Here is a 19,897-nt window from a genome sequence, read left to right on the forward strand (position 1 = left end):
CACCACCGCATCTGTGAAGAATTAAGTGTAAAGCCTTTTGTGGAACCTGCGTGTAATCTGATAAACTGCCTTCAGTGATGTCAATCCGTGGCTAAATTGCATTTTAGGTAATGTAGATGCCAGTTTTTAAAAAATAGTGTTGGGAATAGAATAAGGGGGATATAGGTTTTTTATCGTTTCTTTTTATCAGCAGCCCTTAAGGAGTTCAGCAGTTCATAGGTGTGCAATTCTAGAGCAGTGGACTGCTTTTTGAAACCTTGCACCCACATTACCCACAATGCAACTCAGCACCGAGGCAATTTACCAGATTACATTCAGCTTTCCTCTGGAGCCACAAAAGCCTTTATACTATTTTTTTTTTTTTTTCATACACGCAGTAGTGTGCCCCAAGACCAGGAAACACACTTTGATGTATGAAATTGGTTAAGTTACCCTTTAAACAGATATTAATGAGAGCAGACACCTCCCAGGATTTGCTGGTGAGCTCACAACTATGATCACTGATAACACTGGTGAACAAATACATGAAAGGTGCGTTCTCGAATAGTCACTGGTATCATATTCACACATTTCTGTATGATCTTAGCTGAAAATGAAGAATGACTGAGGAATCATTGAACAATCATTGCAATCATTTAACAAGAAACTGTGAGTTCCCAACTTTGGCATAAAACACATTGCTTTAGCAATAAGGGGGACCAATACAAAGCATATGTGTGCACATTTGAACAACTTGGGAGTTTAGGGTTCACTCCAAAGCAGATTGAAAGAAAAGATAAGCAGTTTCAGGATAGACAAAAACTTAAACATCCTTGGATTTGCATGTTTTATAGCTCTTTTGTGCAAGTTCTGTATGCATGTCGAAATGTGTTTGAGTGTGTGTGTGTGTGTGTCTGTTTGTAAAGACCCCTATAGTACATCTCTATAAGTGAGGTGCCCCTGAAGCCCAGCCTGTATCAATGAGGCTTCACAGTGCCACACACCCTCGCTCATTCAGTCCCAATTAGACCCCAGACGCCCTGTGAAACCAGGGCTGGAACGGCAGCCCCAGTAATGGCCAGATCGTTACAGGAGGGAGGGCAGAGAGGAACAGAGAGAGAGAGAGAGAGAGAGAGAAGGAGGGAGGTGGATTGGGGATAATGAGAGGTTACATGAGGACAGATGAGGAGGGCAAAGAGGAGGACCACTGGACCATGGCTGGTTACACTTTATACAGAGACTGTACACAAATGTGCGAGAACTAAGGCAAAGAAATGCTAGTGCATTTCTAGACATGCATGATTGCCCGAAAGCCTTTCACTGACAGTCATTCCTTACACTACAGTAATCATCTGCAGCATCGGCACTGTATGAAAATCCATTTTGCTGCTCTCTATTGCTGATTCAAGTAATTTAACACAGTAGTGTGAAACTGAGTTCATGATGTTTTTATCATATACACCAAATATATATGTAGAAAAAATGCTTCCACCCCTCCCTGCTGTACTTCTTAATCAAACTACTGTGGATCCAAATGCTTTAATTAAATGTTTTACCCTTAACACTCTGAAGATGATGTCCTCAGTTAAAAGTTTGTTCTCTAGATATTTTAGTCAGGGGGAAAAAGGTAGAGGATAATAGTTTATACACATACCTACAGGCCAGTGAACTCATGAGCCAATACTATTACAATAGCACACATGATAATGATGATCAGCACGATACAGCGATGCTAATATACATCGTCTTTGAGACACCATGATGTGTCTATATATGAAAAAGAAACAATCCAAAAGCAGAAATTGTAAAAAAAAATTTATTTAATACTGTATTGTGGTGCAAAAGTGACAAAAGATTGTCAAAAAAAAAAAAAATGCCACAACAAAATGATAAATATGACTGTAACAATCAGTATCACTATCACTTATTTTGAACAAACTCCCAACTCAACTGACGGTGGCGTTTACACCGTGAAGTTTTTACTGATGTCCCTTTTTGACAATCACCAGGATAATTGATGTTGATTTAAAAGAAAAAAATAGTCTGAAACTGTCTTTTTAAGCTCCCCCCCTTCCAAAATACCCAGTCTGATCTGATTGGTCAGCCCACACACGCCTGAGCCAGCACCGGTTGCGCTCTAACGAGTCAAATTGGTAGTGGAATCTGTTCGGTGATTTTTGATCACTGTATTTTCATTTTTTTTGAGAAATCGTGGGGTTCAGTATTTAAACTTTAAAACACGTTAGAACACTTCAAACACGTCTCAGTAGTTGTCGAGAATCTGTTATCTTAAAATGCACACAAACCCAGTCAAACAAACGCAGAGAGTCAAACATAAAGACGGTGGAGATAAAGAAAAGCAAAAAGGAGTTGAGAGGAAAGAAAGGAAGAGGAGAGGTCAACTGGAGTCCAAAAGGCTTTAGGCTGAAAGAAAAGGATGTGGAAAACGGAAGAGAAGAAAACAGTTATGGGGGGTTAGAGAGAGAGGCAGCGGTGGGAAAACAAGGACAATGTCTGTGTTTGTGTCGTCTTTGTCACGGTGGCATTTTGGAAGACAGAGGGGCTTTGTGTGTCTGGATGTGTGTGTGTGTGTGTGTGTGTGTGTGTGTGTGTGTGTGTGTGTGTGTGTGTGTGTGTGTGTGTGTGTGTGTGTGTCTCGTATTCGCTTCCCCATCCACTCAATTTGTGGAATTGATCCGCTCCCTAATAGTGAGCAAAACAAAAAGTCATCCTAATCCGACCATTATTTATAACACTGATGGGGGAGCGGAGAGGCCGAGAGAGATAATTTAACAGTAGAAGTGCGACAAAATCCTATGACAGAGAGATGAGAAGCAGATAGAGGAAGACAAATAGGGAGAGGAACGAGAGGAGAAAAAAAGAAAGAGGAAGACTGCTCAGCGCAATTGGAATAAAAACAAGTCGCTCGAACACGCTTGGGCTCGGAGCCGAGGTATGAGAGAGGTTACAAATAGACTTTCGCGGCGAGAGGCAAGCCGGTGGCAGATTAAGACGGAGGGGAGAAAGAGCTGGAGATGAAAAGAAAAGGGGATCACAGAGGAAAATGGAGATCAGAAAACAAACAAGTGGAGAGGATGACAGAGGATGAGAGGGGGGAGGGGCGGCGGCGACTGCTGGAGGACGAGCGCGAGGAGCGAAAGATCAAGAATTCGAGATGGATGAAGAGCAACAGGAAGCGAGATGGGAAGAGGAGAGAGCACTTGCTGGTAGCAGGAGTGGAAGGGAGAGAGGTGGCCAGAGTGAAGAGAGCAAAAAGAAACAAAAAAAAAAAACAAAGATAGATGGACAGCGAGGGAAAATTACAGAGGAGTGATTTTGGAGACGTTATAGAGTCTAATAAGAGCGTGCTGTTGTAAGACAGGCCAGGGCGGATATTCCCGGCGGTCCTGCTCGTCTTTTTTTTATTTTCATTTTTTTTTTTTCCCCTCGCCCTGCTTCTTTTCACCTCGCCCACACTTAATCTGCCGAGGAAAAGGAGAAGCGTCGCCGTCTGAATTGAGGAATGGGAAGTAGACGGAGGAGTTGCCGAGCTCAAAATGCAAAGGAGTAAAGGGTGCAGATGTCTCGGCACGTCGCATCAGCCGCGCTAATAAGTAGCTCGCTACATCTAAAGTCTTGACAGAGAGCGTTTGTCTCTTTTTTAGTGGGTTTTGACTGCTTTTCTTCCGTTTTGAAACGTGCTTTCCTGCCATTAAACCGAGACGAAATTCAGTTCGGCCGACGTTTTAAGTATATAGTGGCCGAGATAATTGCTACAGCGCGCCGCGTAGACGCTGTAGACACATGTGATACCTTTGAGCGGGAGCTGTTTGTTTTATTTTCAGGGCTGGATGGGTTGCCGGTCTGAAGCATATTGAGCTGCGAGGTGGGTGTTTGCTGTTTGCTGTCACAGGCGGTGGAGTCGGTGTAGACAGAGTACAAACAGAACAGCAGCTAGGATCATCCAAACTCCATGCTGGTCCCCACAGCCCCGGTGTTATAAGCTCAGGCAGACAGAGAGAACAGAGGCAACAAGGAGGAGCACTTGGTGTGTGCCGACTGTGTGTGCCCCCCCCCTCGGTTTGTGCAAAGACCAGTGTGGAGGTGGTGGAGCTGTCAGCTTCTCTGCCATTTACTGGTTCGATTGGATATGAATCACATTTTCTGTGCACAGCAAAAGTATAGGCATGCAGTATTGCTTTGCATCAGTGCGACATATGTATGGTTGGCATGGCAGTCGTGCACTTTGTACGGCCACCATCCACCCCAACATGCAACTCAGGAATGATTCAGATATAACGTGCATCAATCAGTCAAACAAATTACACCACCCATAACTGCTGAACCATTAATAAAGCCACAACAGCCAACCACTATGACAGCAAAACAGTGCAGATGGAATGATCTTCATTTAGCTGTTGCGTGTGTTTCTATCCCAATGTGTTACCATATAGCAGCTGCAAGAATCTGGACTTTTATCAAAATCAACATCCAAATTGTGCCCACTCCTAGATGCTAGCCATCGTATGCAATGGCCATAATCCTGCTGACAAACCAAGAAAAAACAACCATCAAACGAGCGCCGGCGAAAAACCCAACCTAGTGTCAGCGCATACGAGTCACAAACAGGACATTATGTTCTGGTCACACCTATAACTGTCGGCGCCGTCAACGAAAATAGACTGAAGCCTTTATTCCACCTACAACCGTCCAATAAGCTGCGCTACATGTGATACATATATATGTCCTATGGATATCTGCCAGCGCACACACTGGGCAAAGCCTCTCTGTCAGTGCATGTATCTATTCCCCTTAATATGATTATCCTCCCATAAACCCCTGACAGGCAGGCAGGCACATACCATATGTCCACACGCAAAATGGAAAGCAGTGGACCGATGCATTCAAGCTGCACATCCGACGCTAATAATGTGTCACAGCAGGTATTTGTAGGGTTTAGATATTGTTAACAATAGACCTGTTTGATCCAAAAAAGCTTAAAGACGCAATAATCTTTTTACAAGGCAATATAACCGTTAATTATCTCCATGTAATTATGCACACTTTGAGCGGAGTGTTAAGAGGCTCGCAGTACAGTGGGACTCGCACTCGAGAGCCAGCTGCCAGGAAGGTACACCTTCCAAGGCGAGACATTCATCACGGCCTGCAGGACCGGTTCTTCTCTTGTTTGTGTGTTGGGTTGATTTTCAGAAAGGGTATTTTGTTAATGAAATACGGTCTAGCAGCAGGTCTCGAGTGTCAGAGCATTCTGTGAGCACTTGAATGCACCGTCCAAGAAGAGATTTTATAGCAGTACCTGGTGTCAGCTACATTTCTCTACTACAGTAATGTAAGTTTGACAAAAATAAGAAAAACAATAAATAAATAAATAAGTAGGGTGACTAAATAGAAGTGACATGGTGAGCAAGTTTAACATGCTGGTTGATTTTCTGTCTGTATTGATGTTCGATGGAACATATCTGCTGGGAAAGTCATCCATCACTCTGTGTGTTAATGAGTAAAAACAAGCAAAACACACACGTCTTGTTATTTAGTCTTTCCCCAAATGTAAAATTTTGACGTCATGCCTTAATGAAATGCCCTTACCTCCCATGAAAAAGCTCTGTACTCATATCCACAGCTGGCTCTCAGAAGTATTATAATACCAGTGCATGGTCACACACACACATGTCCCAGATGCAATCAGCGTGGCCTTTGCCTTGATCCATTGTGCTCTAACGATTAAGCCTTAGCCCCGCTCGGTGGCCTATAGGCCGGCTCTGCATAGGCCAGCTCTGCTGCTCTGCATCTCATCACATCCCATTCATCACCCAGTGTCCGTATCCACCTCCAGCCCTCTATCACATCAGCCCGCTATTGACCTCCTACTGACTCTCTCTGTCACACACACACACACACACACACACACACACACACACACACACACACACACACACACTAATTTGAGATAGACAGCCGCACAATGAGATGACAGAACATTTTCTAAGTGTTGTTGTGTCTGAATGCAGTTCACTCGAGGTTGCTCACGACTCACTCAAGTCCCTTTTGTTTTTCGCGATGAGATCTTTGATGCCAGCTTTATTTTTAAATCCGTCACTTCAAACTGGCATCCATACAGTATTGATCAATCAATAATATTTGACAGATGATCTAAATATAATGGTTTTTTTTAACTGACAAATGAAGCTTTTTAAGGCTTTTCTTCTGTATAAGGAGCAGATATGATTTTTTTAATCATGGTTACAACTAACAGTCAAGTTCACTGCTGATTTATCTGCTGATCAAAAAGTTGCTGACAATTTCAGAACCCAATGTGATGTCTTGAATCTGCTTCTTTGTCAGTCTAAAAGCTAAAGACGCCTTAGTCCTCACAGTTAAGTAGCTTGAACCAGCAAATGTTTGAGATTTCTGCGTGAAAAATGACTGAAAAGTATTAATCGATTACCTTCAATCTTCATCTTAACTAAATCTACGCTGTCCGTGTATATCCACACATTTCTAACACAGCTTGACTTGCACATTGAAGATAAGCGGCTTGTAATAATTCCAGTCCATCATGACCAAAAATACAGGTCTCAGAAATACAACAAAATATCCACCGATGTGTTCCTTCCATTACACTGTTACAATATTTTTCGCCACTCTCTAACCTTTCTGTTAATTGGACCACTAGTACAAAGAGCCTCTGTGTATTTGCACACAGATGACAGTTCATCATTTGCTATGAGCTATTTCCCTGTTATTACAGCTTGGAACCTCAGCGTAAAAGGTCAATATTTATCTCCACCTCACACCCACATGTGCTTGTGCACACACACACCCTCGCTGACCTCTCCATACTAATGAAAATGAAAATAGAAATAGTGGGGGGAAAAAAAAAAAGTTGAGCCCATATGGCGGGGAAATGAAAATGCTAATTTGGAGAATGTATGAAATTCTGCGTGCTACGTTATTCCCTTTTGAGTTGTCGTTTTAACCCGACATTGATTCAATATCTTTTTAATTATGGCTCTCTGTGAGGAGAGGGCCGCTTCGCCTCCATCTCCCCGCGCTCACTTTAACGTATGGCAAGATGATATCTCAGCAGGCCCCGGCGCTCTCTCCGCTGTTAAGGAGTAATATATGCTTCTTAAACAGCGTGTCCTCCACACGGAGCCCTCAAACATCTCTCCGCTGTTATCGCTCCCAGGAAAACCAAGTCAGACCGGATGTGGCTGAGGTTAATCCTCAATTTACCTTCAGCTGCTAATAACAAAATCAGCGAGAAAAATATAAATGTACAATGTGAGGCCTGAGTTCATAGCAGCCGCCTCTCTCCCTCTCGGCTGGATCTGTCAATGATTGCTGACAGCACACGTCGGCTCTCAGAAAATCGACACCCGGCGGTGAGACGCGCAGTGCGTGGACCACGTACCATCCCGGGGACTAATCAGTCGGCGGATAACAGGGTGGAGACGAAGGAGCCCGCCTCTCATCAGGGGAACCCGGAGGGTGGCGTCTCTGAGGGCAACCGGTGGGCGGTGTGCTAAACTGGAACACTCGACACAAGTTTAGGCCTAATCGTCTCATTGTCTCCGTTCTGCTTGAAAGGATCAGCATCCACGCTAAGCTCCTCAGGGTACCCGCCCTCCCCTGCTCTCTGCCATCTCGCTTTGTTTTTCGCAGTCGCTGTTTGTGTTTGCTGAGCAGAGCCAGTGTTTTGATTGGCATTGTTCGGTTATTTAATTTTCGTTCACCTTTTCAATTTCGGTTTCTGGTTAATCATTGTTTCCCCCTCGCCTTAAGTGTTCTGGGTTGTGGTTGAGGGCTTGTTATTGTTCTGATGAATGAGCAGAGCCTGTCACTTATTTAATATTCCCTGTCAGCAGTAATTCACGTCAAAAAAAAAAAAGTTGCAATGCCACAATAGAAAAAAGACATGTAAAAGGCTTTTTTTGCAGTAGTTTCACTGTGATGGCCAGTGGCACTAATTTCACACTTTAACACTTTAAAACTCAACTCTGGTACAGCAGTGGGAGTCATCAGTGACCAACAGTTAGTGCCTTACCATTTATCTGTTTTAATTCACATTTCAATTTCAAAAGGAAATACTCCAATGAAAAATTTACAAAAAAAACCCAAAACATATTAATCGTAGCTGAGCAGCGGAGTGAAATGGCAGACCAAGGGAGTTAACCATGGCTTCAGCGTCCACTGGACTTCTGCTCCGCTGTAGAGACGGATGATAGCAGCAGCTGCAAACGTCAGATCCATGTGGAGCGATGCTGACACGTCTTCAAACAGATACACGAGACAAACAGAAATCCAGTATTTCCATCAGGCTTCCGCAGTTTCGGGTTTACGTTATTATTCCAGCTCTATCCTCCTCATCTCCAGAGGTTTAATGACGGCATCAGCTTTTAATCTCCATGATCTTTTTTTGCATTTCAATGCTCTGTACCGCCTTTTTGCCAATTTTTGAAAATTGGATAAAATTTGTGTGCAATTTGGTCGGACACCTGATCACTGGAGAACACGCATGAGATCAGCTGTGAGCGTCTAACCCTTTGATTCCCACAAAATGATGGAGGCCTCTGCTGCTGCTAATGAAAGCTGCTATATGTAAGGAGGTAAATGTAAAAACATCGGAAGCCTGTTTCGTAACAACAACAGCTACTAGATAGATCTTAATGGTATAAAAAGTTCAACGTCAAACCTTCAGACTCCACATATATTATGTGATGAAAAAAGCCAGAAGTCTGATCTTTTAATACTTATATTTTGTATTCACATAAACTTTTCATGCTGTTAGCAATCTATTCATCTCTAACACAGTGCTCGAGTGAGTAAGAGACTGTTAAGAGACCGAAATATTCAAGTTCAATGTTAATGTTAGATGATTTGTATATAAAAAGTTAATTTTCACAGCCAGATACATGTGGTGGAGAGAACAGGAATACTTTCCTATTTTTTTGTAAAAGGGGGAGAAGCAAATAGGCATAAAATGTAATACTCACTTCAGTGAAATACTTTAAAACGGCACATAGGTGATAAGTCCTGAAGTAAATGTTACTTTCCATCACTGCTGTTCCTTTAGTTAGACATGTGAACTGTAGTGCAACGCAATCCAATGCGTGCCCAGGCTTGTCATAATGCATAAGCCTCTGTCTGTCTACGTGGAAGTGTTTACCATCTGTCAATAAGCCAGCATAGGATGTCCAGGATTTGTTGTGGCTTTTGCACGAGCAGCACATTCTGGAATCAGTCCTATTCCCCAAACCGCCTCCATGGCACGGCACGCGGTTTAGACGACGTCCTGACGACGCATTGTGAGGATGCAAAGGAAATGATAGAAACAGGCTCTCCTCGTAGAACCGATGATCTGATTAGTTTTAAAGCACCCTTAGCTGCCTCACATGTACATGTTTTGAAGAGATAAATGATGGAGCCCTACAGGTCTGTTGGTGCTTTTTGTAGTTCATCCCACATCGGGATCACATGTGACTCCTGAGGCTGTGTACCAAACCACCCGTCCGTCTGCGGGCATTGCATGCTAAACTTTTTGTCGCGGTGGAAACACAACAAAGCCGGAGGCAGAGAGAGACAGAGAGCCCGAGACAGGAGGAGCAAGAGAGAGAAAGCCTGTAGCCCCCAAGGGCCTCGGTCCTGTCTGTCACTGTGCCAGAACGATTCGCCCTGTAACTGATCCGTGGACACAGAGTCTACAGGTCAACTGTGACAGCCTGCTTGGCGTGTGTTTGTCTCTTATGTGGGTGTGGGTGGGTGCATCAGTGCATCTGCATTCTGTCTCCCGCGATGCCAGTGGCTGTCAGTCTTCATCTCCTGGTGCCCGACTGCAGAGCTCCGTGCATGGGCAGCCTGCATGCTGTCATTTGCCACTAATGAAATGAGATTCAGGTAGAGACGTGGCGAAGGGCGTCACGGGGTTAGAGATGCACAAGACCGATATGTTGCCGCGGCAACAGTCAATGAGACTTTGTCCACGTGAGAGTGGGTCATGTTGGGAGAGTGAGAGACTCGGTGAGGGAGAGGGAGAAACAAGTGGAAGTGAAGCAGTTGCCATAGCGACTCTCCATTGCAGCTGCCTGTAAATTTCTCTCTCCAGCGTGAGTGTGTGTGCCTGACTGATGCACTGACTTTAGCGTCATGGTTGTGTATTAAATATCCAGTGCATGTGTGTGTGATACCCTTGTGAACGCTGGTGTTGGAGGGTGTGTGTGCTGTGTGAAAAATGTGATGCATGATTCAGCAGGCACATGCACACGCACACACACATTCATATATATGTATGTGTGTGTGTGTGTATATATATATATATATATATATATATATATATACACACACATACATATACATATATATGTATATGTATGTATATATATATATATATATATATATATATATATATATATATATATATATATATATATATATATGTGTATATATATATATATATATATATATATATATATATATATATATATATATGTATACATCCTCCTCCTCTCTTTCCTTCTAACAGATGCTGTAGTGGTTATTTATGTGGTTGTTCTGCACTACTGCTCTCTCATATCCCCAAGCCTGCACGCACACACACACGAGCACGCACGCACACACACGCTCAGAAGCCAACAGGGGCTGTCACTGTGCCACAGTTCTAAGTCTTGTGTGCCATATGCTACCGTAGGTTCCTGGCAGGCAGGAGTATCCCTGCTCCCAGTCAGCTGGGAGCCTGGTTCAAAGGCCAACGAGGGCCCATCAGGGACCGTCCTCCCCGCGCACAGCGCTGCAGCAGCGGGCGCGCGGTGAAGCATCTCATGGCTGACTTTGACTGGATGCAGTTTGAAATGATCTGCATGCATTTTTTTACAGACTGACGCCAGACTTTATCATCATAGCATCAGAAAAAAAAAAAAAAAAATTCACAATCATTTGATAAGATATTCAGTGTAATTTGCAAGTGAGTAGGCAGGATTTGAAATGGAAACAGGGTTCAATTTGACTTTTTTCAATCATGAGAAGAAAATATAGAAAACAGAAGACAAAATGAAATACATCTAAAATAATAACTACTCTTTTATTACTACTAATAAAAGATAGTCTTCAAAAGTAACTGTCTTCACTTAAAAGGTACTTGCTGAAATGATTTAGAGACCAACTATAAACTGAAACATATGCCATGTTTTCCAGTAATAGAAATGCCATATTCGCTTGGAGCTTTTCACATATCTTCTACTTTTTGCACCTTAAGGTGGATCCTCTAACAATTTGTGCCTGAGCGAAAATGATAGCATGCAAGAAAGCTGTGTTTTCTGGAAAGTCCCCACAGGGGAATTGACCTAGAAATAGGTTGATATAGCTGTCCCGGCAGCTCAGGGCGCCTTGCAATTTGCATTTATGGGAGTTCCAAGTTCCAAGGTGCAAAATAAAATGAGGAAATTATGGAAATTCACGGCAGACATGATATATTAAGAGCTGGTGGCCTTTTATTATCGGCTGATTGTGCGCAGACTTGGCTTTAATATGGCTCCTCATGTCAAACTGGGGCTTTTTTTTTTTTTTTTTTTTATCTGTGAATTGCACTCCTGCTGCCTGGTGTGTTTGCTGTGTTGTCCCAGAGCACCATTTTATACACTGTTAAAACACCTCTCCCTCGCAACAGAGTGCTCTTTGGGTTGAGCTCTTGACACCAACGCGATGAGCTCTCGCAGCAAAATGAGCTGCTGTGCACAGTCGTCACATTTGCCCGTTAACTTGCTATCTGTACCCGCCCTCGCTGTTGTGCTTTGATAACCTCACACAGGTGGGATCAACTGCACACGCCTCAGTTACAAATAAAGACAGTCAGAGGAAGCGATGTGCAGGTTAGCTTTAATATGCTACACTAGCCAGGGATTTTTCTTTTCGTGCATCATCGCTGTAATCACGAGGAAACATTTGATTAGATTCCTGTCCTGGTGCCTCTCTCGTCGCCTGTCGCCAGAATCATCGCCTGAAATCTAAATTACCTCAAGCTCTTTTTTTTTTTTTTTCTTAAGAGCTGACATCCAGCTGCAGGGAACAGTGCAGTCTCAGGCTTTTTTTTTTTTAATCCGACCCTGCTATTTGCTGTTTGCTCAGTATATTATGATCTTACACAATATGTGATCAAAGAGAATATGAGAGGCGTAAATACAGTTATTGACTTTTCCCCACTCTCTCCTGTGTTTGTGTGTGTGTGTGTAGATATTCGTGACCGCAGGAAGAAGCCGGTGATGCTGTTTATCCATGGAGGCTCCTACATGGAAGGCACCGGAAACATGTTCGATGCCAGCGTCCTGGCCGCCTACGGCAACGTGATCGTGGTGACCATGAACTACCGGCTCGGCGTGCTCGGTAAGTGAGCCGGATGTCTTCTTCATTTAATTTTTCTTATTCTTGTTTTTTTACAAAATCACTGCGTACACTCTCCTCACAGCAAGATAATCGTGTTATCTAGAATCATGATAGTACATTCAACCTAAGATCTTCCCTCTTTCCGAACACAAAAGAGTCATTCGCACACACGTGCAAGTCGATTTCACACGGCGGACTCCCTGATGGACGACATCGACAGAATTCATCAATCTAATGACAACCAGTGCAGGCGCCGATCATGAGAGCTTACTCTCTCATGGATTTCCTTTGTTGATTATTCCAGTCGAAACACTCTGATTGTATAATTGTTTTGCTTTGCCAAGGGTTCACAGAAGGACTGGCAACTGTTATACACTAACCCCAGCCACCATTACCAAAGATGTATTCATGTCACCAGTACTTTTTTTTTTTTTTTGTTACACGAACATATACGAGTATTGTGTTTGTGGCTATGCTGCGATAATTGACAACCATTTTTTTTGTCTGAAGAAGACAAATTACAGATAATTGCTGTAGACCAAAAAGCGCAAAATAAGAAACATGCAATTTGCTTGGAGAAAATTTATTTTTTTTTAAAACATTAACTCTGTTTTTTTTTTCATCGTTCTAATAATTAGTTTTTGTAATTTTGTGTGAATAATTACCCACAGTGCTTTCACAGCTTGTCAGAAAAAAAAAAAAAGTCTATGATCATTAAAACTGAACATGTTCTATCACCATCTTATTATGAGCAGTCAGAGTTCTGTATTTCTCTCTGTGTTGCCAGGCATGTCAAATCAGTGCTCACAATCTCACACTTTGAATAGATGTGCAGTCTTGCACTACCTTTGAGCTTCTCACCATGTGACCACTGCTCTATTATTTGTCCTCCACTCGGCCAGTAACTCTTTACTGGAGAGAATGCAGAGATGGGAACAAGCATGCAAATCAGATACAGATCTGGCATTTTTACTGACACGGAAATGCACCTCACAATTCCTCATTTTAACTACGGCGCCTCCAACTTCTAGATGTCTATGTCGCAGCTGTATAATTCATTACACAAAGAGCAGAGGATTGTAAAAAGGAAAAAAAATGCCTTTACGGAGTGTTTGAGTCCTGGTTTATGATGCACTCTTGAGCTGTTAGCACCACACACAGCACGCTGAAAAGCGAGGGGATTTGGAAAGTAGCGAAGGTGGCTTTACAGGCCGAGTGCAGTAAGTGTAGTGGAACCGTGCCATAGCAAGGTTTGGGGGGGGGGGGGAGAAAAAAAAGAAAAGTATCATCTGTCACCTCAGCTCTCCAGCACGAGCTCGTCATCCTTTTCCCTGAAAATACACTCGACTTCTCCTCTTTGTTACTCACCGCGCTCTGTCTCGCTCCATTGAGACCAAGTAATTTAGCTTGGAGAGGAGGAACATGCCTCTAAGGAGGCAGGTGCTAACTAAAGGAAACTAAGTGCATTAGATATTTCATTAGCTGCAGAGAGAGTGGGCTGCTGGAAGCTGTTGCAGAACCGGCTGCCTCGCTTTGATTTGGTTTGTTTCTTCTTCTGTTTTTTTTTTTTTTTGTTTTTTTTAAAAGGACGCTTCTGTGTTGTTTTTCGGGGCTCTTACACAGCCTGCACAATGATGACAGATTTTCATTTGCATGCAATTACCTTAAGTGTTTGCCTTTCAATGCGTCTTTATTGGGTTCATCAGCATTTCTGCTACAAGTGGATAACGGAATGCAATGTAAAACGTGACTACAACCAGAGAACCGTGACGCTACCGTGAAACCAGCGTGGGGGGGGGGGGTTATTTCTTTGCTTTCACATTCCAGTGTGCTTACCGAGCAGTGGTAAGGAATCGAGGGATGATTTAGTATCGGTTTAAAACCCTTGGTCTTATTTTTTCTTTATGCTGATCAATCCTGTCTTCACAAATACAATTTTTTCCAGATACAATCACAGGCAACCAAACTTTGATTTGATTGTAGTCGACTGTCGATTGCTCGACTCTTTGCAGATGGTCAAACATTCACAAATTCATCGTCTGGGTGTTTTTCTGCCTCCTGATGAAGTGCTTTCAATGTTCTGGCTAAACTGCTGGCTTGTTTACAACCTGTCAGACCACATGTGTTTTCTTGACTCACCTGGCTTCGTTCCAGCGACGGTGAGTGTTCTCATATATATATATCTCATAGGAAATTACTTTGGCGGCTGCAGTGTCATCACAGCTGACAGAGAGCGTGGCCAGACATTAACGGAATAAGGCAGAATCTCCCTTTTGTTGTGACTTTGTTCTGTTTATTATCAGATCAGTTTATTATCTTGTTCATTCGCGACAGCTGCTGATTGCCACAAAACAGGCTTCCAAATAAGACCGATTCTTACAGCACAACCCAGCATACTGTAGACCGTAGACTGCCTTTGTGTCGGAGTCTTTTTTATCCCAGCTTGAACCGAGTACGTGGAGTTTTACATGGACAAAAATAATCCTGTTCAGAAGGAATCCAAATAAGTGGATTACCAACAGAAGTTTAGTTTTCAGAGAGGATAAAAGGAGTCAGATATATGAGCGGCTCCCTCCCAAGTTTTTTTTTTTTCCTTTTTTTTCTTTTTTTCACAGAATTAGATTCAATGAAGAAGTGAGATAATGGCCCTAGATCCTCTGAGATTAATCCCGTCGCTGGATGTGCACGAGATAGGACTGGATCTTATTTATCTTCTCTTGTGGGTTTGTGAATTTCATCACAGGTCTGCTGGCATCTGTTGCATTTTCTTCCCTCGTCCCCCCCCCCCCCACCCCCATTTGTGGCACTCCCATCACTTTCTTTGAGTCAAGGAGAAAGCAAATTGAGAGGGAGACTTTTGTCATTTGTATGCAAAGAGAAAGCCGCAGCTATCTCCCAAATATGAGAGCCATCCAGTGCAATTTGGCCGTGATTGGGAGAAATGTGAGTAATCTTTCGCCCCATGCACCCTATATGATGGATGGCTCTTTCCCTCCACGGAGAGAGGCACAGAGAAGCCAGTATGAGGGATAGAAAATGTGCGTTTGTGTGCTCAGAGGGTCGGTGTGTGTCGAGCACGTGTAGCTGCGCGCATTCGTGCATATCAATGTCGGCTCTGTGGATACACTGCGCGGGGTTCCTACTGTGTTTGTGTTCCTGCTTCAGCAACCTGACATGCTGATTTGGAAGGGCAACGCAGGAATTATTGATACAGGAGCTAGATGTGGTCATGTGAAATGCAAACTCAACACTGCCTGCCTGCCAAACTGAAAAGGGTTACCTTCGCATGAGATTATCTGTGTCAGACCACCCTCCCCCCCCCGCTTCTCATGGAGGTTATAGGTGCAAATTGATTGATCGGCTCTTTTATAGCCTCCGTCAGCAGTGCAGAAGTTGGATTTTGTGGTCTTGGTTAACAAATCACCGCGAGGGCTGGAAAGTTTTCCAGCGCCGTATGTTTTCAATTTAGCAGGGTAGTTAATACCCCTGATCATATAAATGATTACAGCTGGAGTTAATTTAAATGCACGGCTGCTAATTAAGACTTAAAGCTGGCCCCTTTTAAAACTGGCCTTGCCCAAACCCTATCTGGAAAGCAACAGATCGCAAAAGCGAGCCTCTGTTGCTTGACTTGAAATCTGGATGTAGAAACTGATGAACATGTTTCAGAAATGTCAATATTGTACTAAAGCTAGTTGAAATAGAGAAGGAGACATTATCAGAGGAAGCTGGAGAGCTAGCTAGAAATGCAAGATCAGTGTATTCAGCAGTGGCAGTAGCAGGAGCATCTCTGTGGAACAATAGGCATGTTGGTTGAATTGGGGGATGACAGTGTCCCTGTTCATGGGTGTGAAGTAATTCCTTTGTGTCTTATTTATTTTTAATAGTTTTTTGAATAATAGCCATGGTCTGTGACACAGAGGAATGAGCTTTAAAGGTGCAATTTGTAATACAGTGAGTAAAAAGTACAATATCTGCCTCCAAAATGTAGTGAAGTGAAAGTACGTAAGAACAGTAGTTGAGTAAATGTATTTAAAGGCTTCTGTGACATTTAGTGTCCCTGCTGTGTGAGTGTCGTTGAGCTCCTGTTAGTGACTCCTGACCTCCCTGTGGACTGAGGTGAGAGAAAATCTCACTTGGGTGGCAACATATCCTGGATACAGTCTGAATTCTAAATGAACTGTAGATGCATTGCTAGTTGAAGTAGATGTAACCTGGTTTTGTGTGACAGTTTGATGCGACCTCCACGTGGATTGCAGAGTGGCTCAGAGAAATGTTTCATCATTTTATACGAATATTTGAATCAAGTATATATCGTACAAACTGGTCTGACTCCCCCGCCCGCTATGACTACGTTGGCGTTCAGGACAACAAAGTCAGCCGCTCCACCATCCCTTCATCCCAAACTCCAACTCTTCTCCCCCTTTTTTTTTTTTCTCTCTGCTCAGCGCGTTGCTACTTCTGCTGCCTGTTTAGATCTCATTTTCCCCCTGTGGCAGCTCGGTCCTCAGTGCATCCATTTCAAACCCTTCAGAGCATCCCGTTTGGTCAGGACAGTTACTTCCTGTCTTTTGATACCAATAGTTCAAAGAAGCATGTTTTGAGAAAAAGAATCCGACTCTCTTCTTGGCTTTTTTTCTTCTTTTTTCTTTTAACACATATTTCTGCATCATGCTTTTAATTGTGAAACGTTTGGGGGTTCTATCTAATCACAGCCAACTTGCTTCCCCTTTTCATGCATGCATTGTGTTTGTATGAGGGCTTATAGGAAGAAAAAAATCTAAAAGAAATCAAGCACAGAAAAGACGAGAATGACAGTAATAGAGGTCAGGGAAGAGAAATCAACCTTCTCAGTCTCTTATTTTTTTTTTTCCCCCAGCCGGCTGATTGAGAGACGTGATCTTTTCTCTCTCCGTCTCCGCCGACACCCCTTATTTAACAGCCGCCTCTCAAGCCCTGCCAGCGCTACGCAAATGCTAACCGCCATGGAATCATTCACACAGCAGAACACGCCTGACTCCATCCGTATGCTAATGTGGAAATTTACCTGTCTGCACCGAGACAGGCGAGTTTCTCCGGCTAGCCGACCGCCGAGGGAAGGAGGTGGGGGGGAAGCAGCAGGCAGTCTCTGCGGGGAATTCTGCAGAGTTCAATATGTAATGAAAAGCTTCGCCGGGGCCACTGAGCGCTTGACCTTGCCTCGGATGTCTCGGCGACAGACATCGCTTACAGTACATACGTACGACACCTGCACCCAAATGGGCTTTTTACATCCCTCTGCGAGAGGCGAGGGAGGGAGAGATGAAAGTGAGACCATGCATTCATTCAGACATTAACAATGATGATGAGAGCAGAGGGGTGGAACAGCGGCTTACAAAGCTCCCAGCATTTTTGTTTTTTCTGTTGTTTTTTTTTAGATGCTGCAACACATTTTTTCGGCATACTGTACGCAACGATGAGGTGTGTGTGTCCGTGTGTGTGTGTGTGTGTGTGTGTGTGTGTGTGCCTCTGGCCAGGATACGCACACACGCAGAATAGGTTGAGAGATTTTGAGAGATGAGGGAAATGACAGCGGGAGAGAGATGGCAGAGAGCAGGAGGGAGAGGGGGGGGGAGAGAAGAGGAGAGGAGAGGAGAGGAGAGGAGAGGAGAGGAGAGGGGGCTACATTTGCCTGTGATGCTAAAAATAAAACCTGCAGAGCGGCTTCGGAGTGTGCAACGGAGCAGACATTCATCTAGAGCACAATTACACTGTATAGGCTCTGTGTGGCTGTCCGAGCGCATGCACGCAGCAGATATGCCATCTACTGCATTATATGTCTTCAGTGCAGAGGCTTAACACACGCACGCACACACACACACAGGCGGGCTGGAATGCTTTGCACACAGGACGAATCCACTCTAAAATGGCTCTGCCTCACACACGCACACACACACACACACTGTTACTTTGTAAAATTCACGATATTGTATTCAGGGAAGTGAAAAATGCCTGTTCGACGCTTCAGCAGGGGGCCCTCAGTCTGTGTGTGTGTGTGTGCGCGCGCGCGCGTGTGTGTGTGCTGTCCCATGACCAGACAGCAGTGTGAAAGGCGACCTGACGGGACCAGAGAAGATATTAAGACACACACACCTCTCGCCAACACTCGCACGCACACACACGGTTCTCAGTCTCCATAGCAACCTCCAGCAGAATTGATGAGCAAAGTCCTCTTGACTCTATGTGGGGGGGGGGGATTGTGGTGTCTTAAGTGTGTGTGCGCACGTGTGTGTGTGTTGGGTGGTATAGAGTGTGACTTTGAGAAGGAGGACAGGCTGCCGCACTATTTTTCTTAGAGGGGATTAGCACCTCAGCTGGCCCACATCACACGCGCGCACACACACACACACACACACACACATTTAAGGATTGACACACATTCCCGTGGGCAGGTTAGATGTACACGGACGCCCACCTGCACTGACACACACATTAACAGAATCACAGACACACATTCGGACAGCTCCCCAGACACTGCTTGTCCTCTGTGTGTCCGTGGCCTTGATACGCTCTCTCCCTCCTCCTCCTCCTCCTCCTCCTCCTCCTCGTCTCCTGTAGATTCACACCTCAGAAACTTGTTGAGTATACAGTTAAGTACACCGCAACATTGCTATCTGTCTGTGTCTATCGGTTTTGACCTTATTTCTACAGGGACACAGTGAACACATAGACTGTGTACTGATAGATTAGACCCTCACCATTCGAACATCCTCTCTCTCGTACACTTATTAAACATTCAAACATGATGTCTCCTTCAAAGCAGTCTGGCAGCCCGATAATGTACGATATGAGCAAACAAAACTCAGGCGCTCCCAGCCAGCTGCTTTTGTTATTTATTTTGGGCAAAAAGCAAACATGTTTCAGCTATGAGCCATCATCAGCTTACTTTACATGATTTTTTTATTTGCGTGGAGAAGCTTCTGTCACAGGAATACAGCGTGATTCACCATGAGGGGCGATTTCAGAGAGAGAAGCTCAAAATGGAACGGTCTCATTTACCGAGGGAGGTGGTCAAATTATAGTTAAATTAAACTTCGGTTTATAAACATCAGTCAGATCAGACATTGCAATCGTCCAAATAATTTTTATAGAATAACTACATAGGATTTATTTTATTAACTGTTGACAAAGTAATACAAACATCAGTTGCTACTTCGCAAATAGTGTTTGTTTAATAAATGATTTATAAAGCATTTCATTGCTTGTTAACAGTGAAACAGCTGTACACTAAAGTTTAACTATGGATTTACTGTTTATTAATACTGGTTATTATGAAGTATTACCGAAAAAGATTTGATTACAGTCATAAGCAGAGGCGGATGTGGCTCAGGGGTAGAGCCAGCATCTTGTTATCGGAAGGTTGCTGGTTAGATTCCCCTGGTCTGCATGTCGAAGTGTCCTCGGGCAAGATACTGAACCCAAAAACTGCTCCTGATGTGCTGGTCAGCCACTGCCATCAGTGTATGAATGTATGTATGAATTA

At 43.7% G+C, this 19,897-nt stretch overlaps 1 protein-coding gene across 4 annotated transcripts in view; it reads left to right on the forward strand.

Moving 5' to 3' along the window:
* nlgn2a (neuroligin 2a) overlaps window positions 1-19,897 on the forward strand; it is a 188,036-nt gene that overhangs the window by 110,283 nt on the left and 57,856 nt on the right. For all 4 annotated transcript variants that reach the window (XR_005077265.1, XM_037111608.1, XM_037111610.1 and 1 more), the window contains one exon: window positions 12,226-12,375. Coding sequence is in view for 3 of the 4 variants with exons in the window: in XM_037111608.1 (XP_036967503.1) it covers window positions 12,226-12,375 (150 nt within the window). In the remaining variant the exon portion in view is untranslated. The remainder of the gene's footprint in view (window positions 1-12,225; window positions 12,376-19,897) is intronic.

Source organism: Acanthopagrus latus, chromosome 10 (assembly GCF_904848185.1).
Source record: "Acanthopagrus latus isolate v.2019 chromosome 10, fAcaLat1.1, whole genome shotgun sequence".
Lineage (NCBI taxonomy): Eukaryota > Metazoa > Chordata > Actinopteri > Spariformes > Sparidae > Acanthopagrus > Acanthopagrus latus.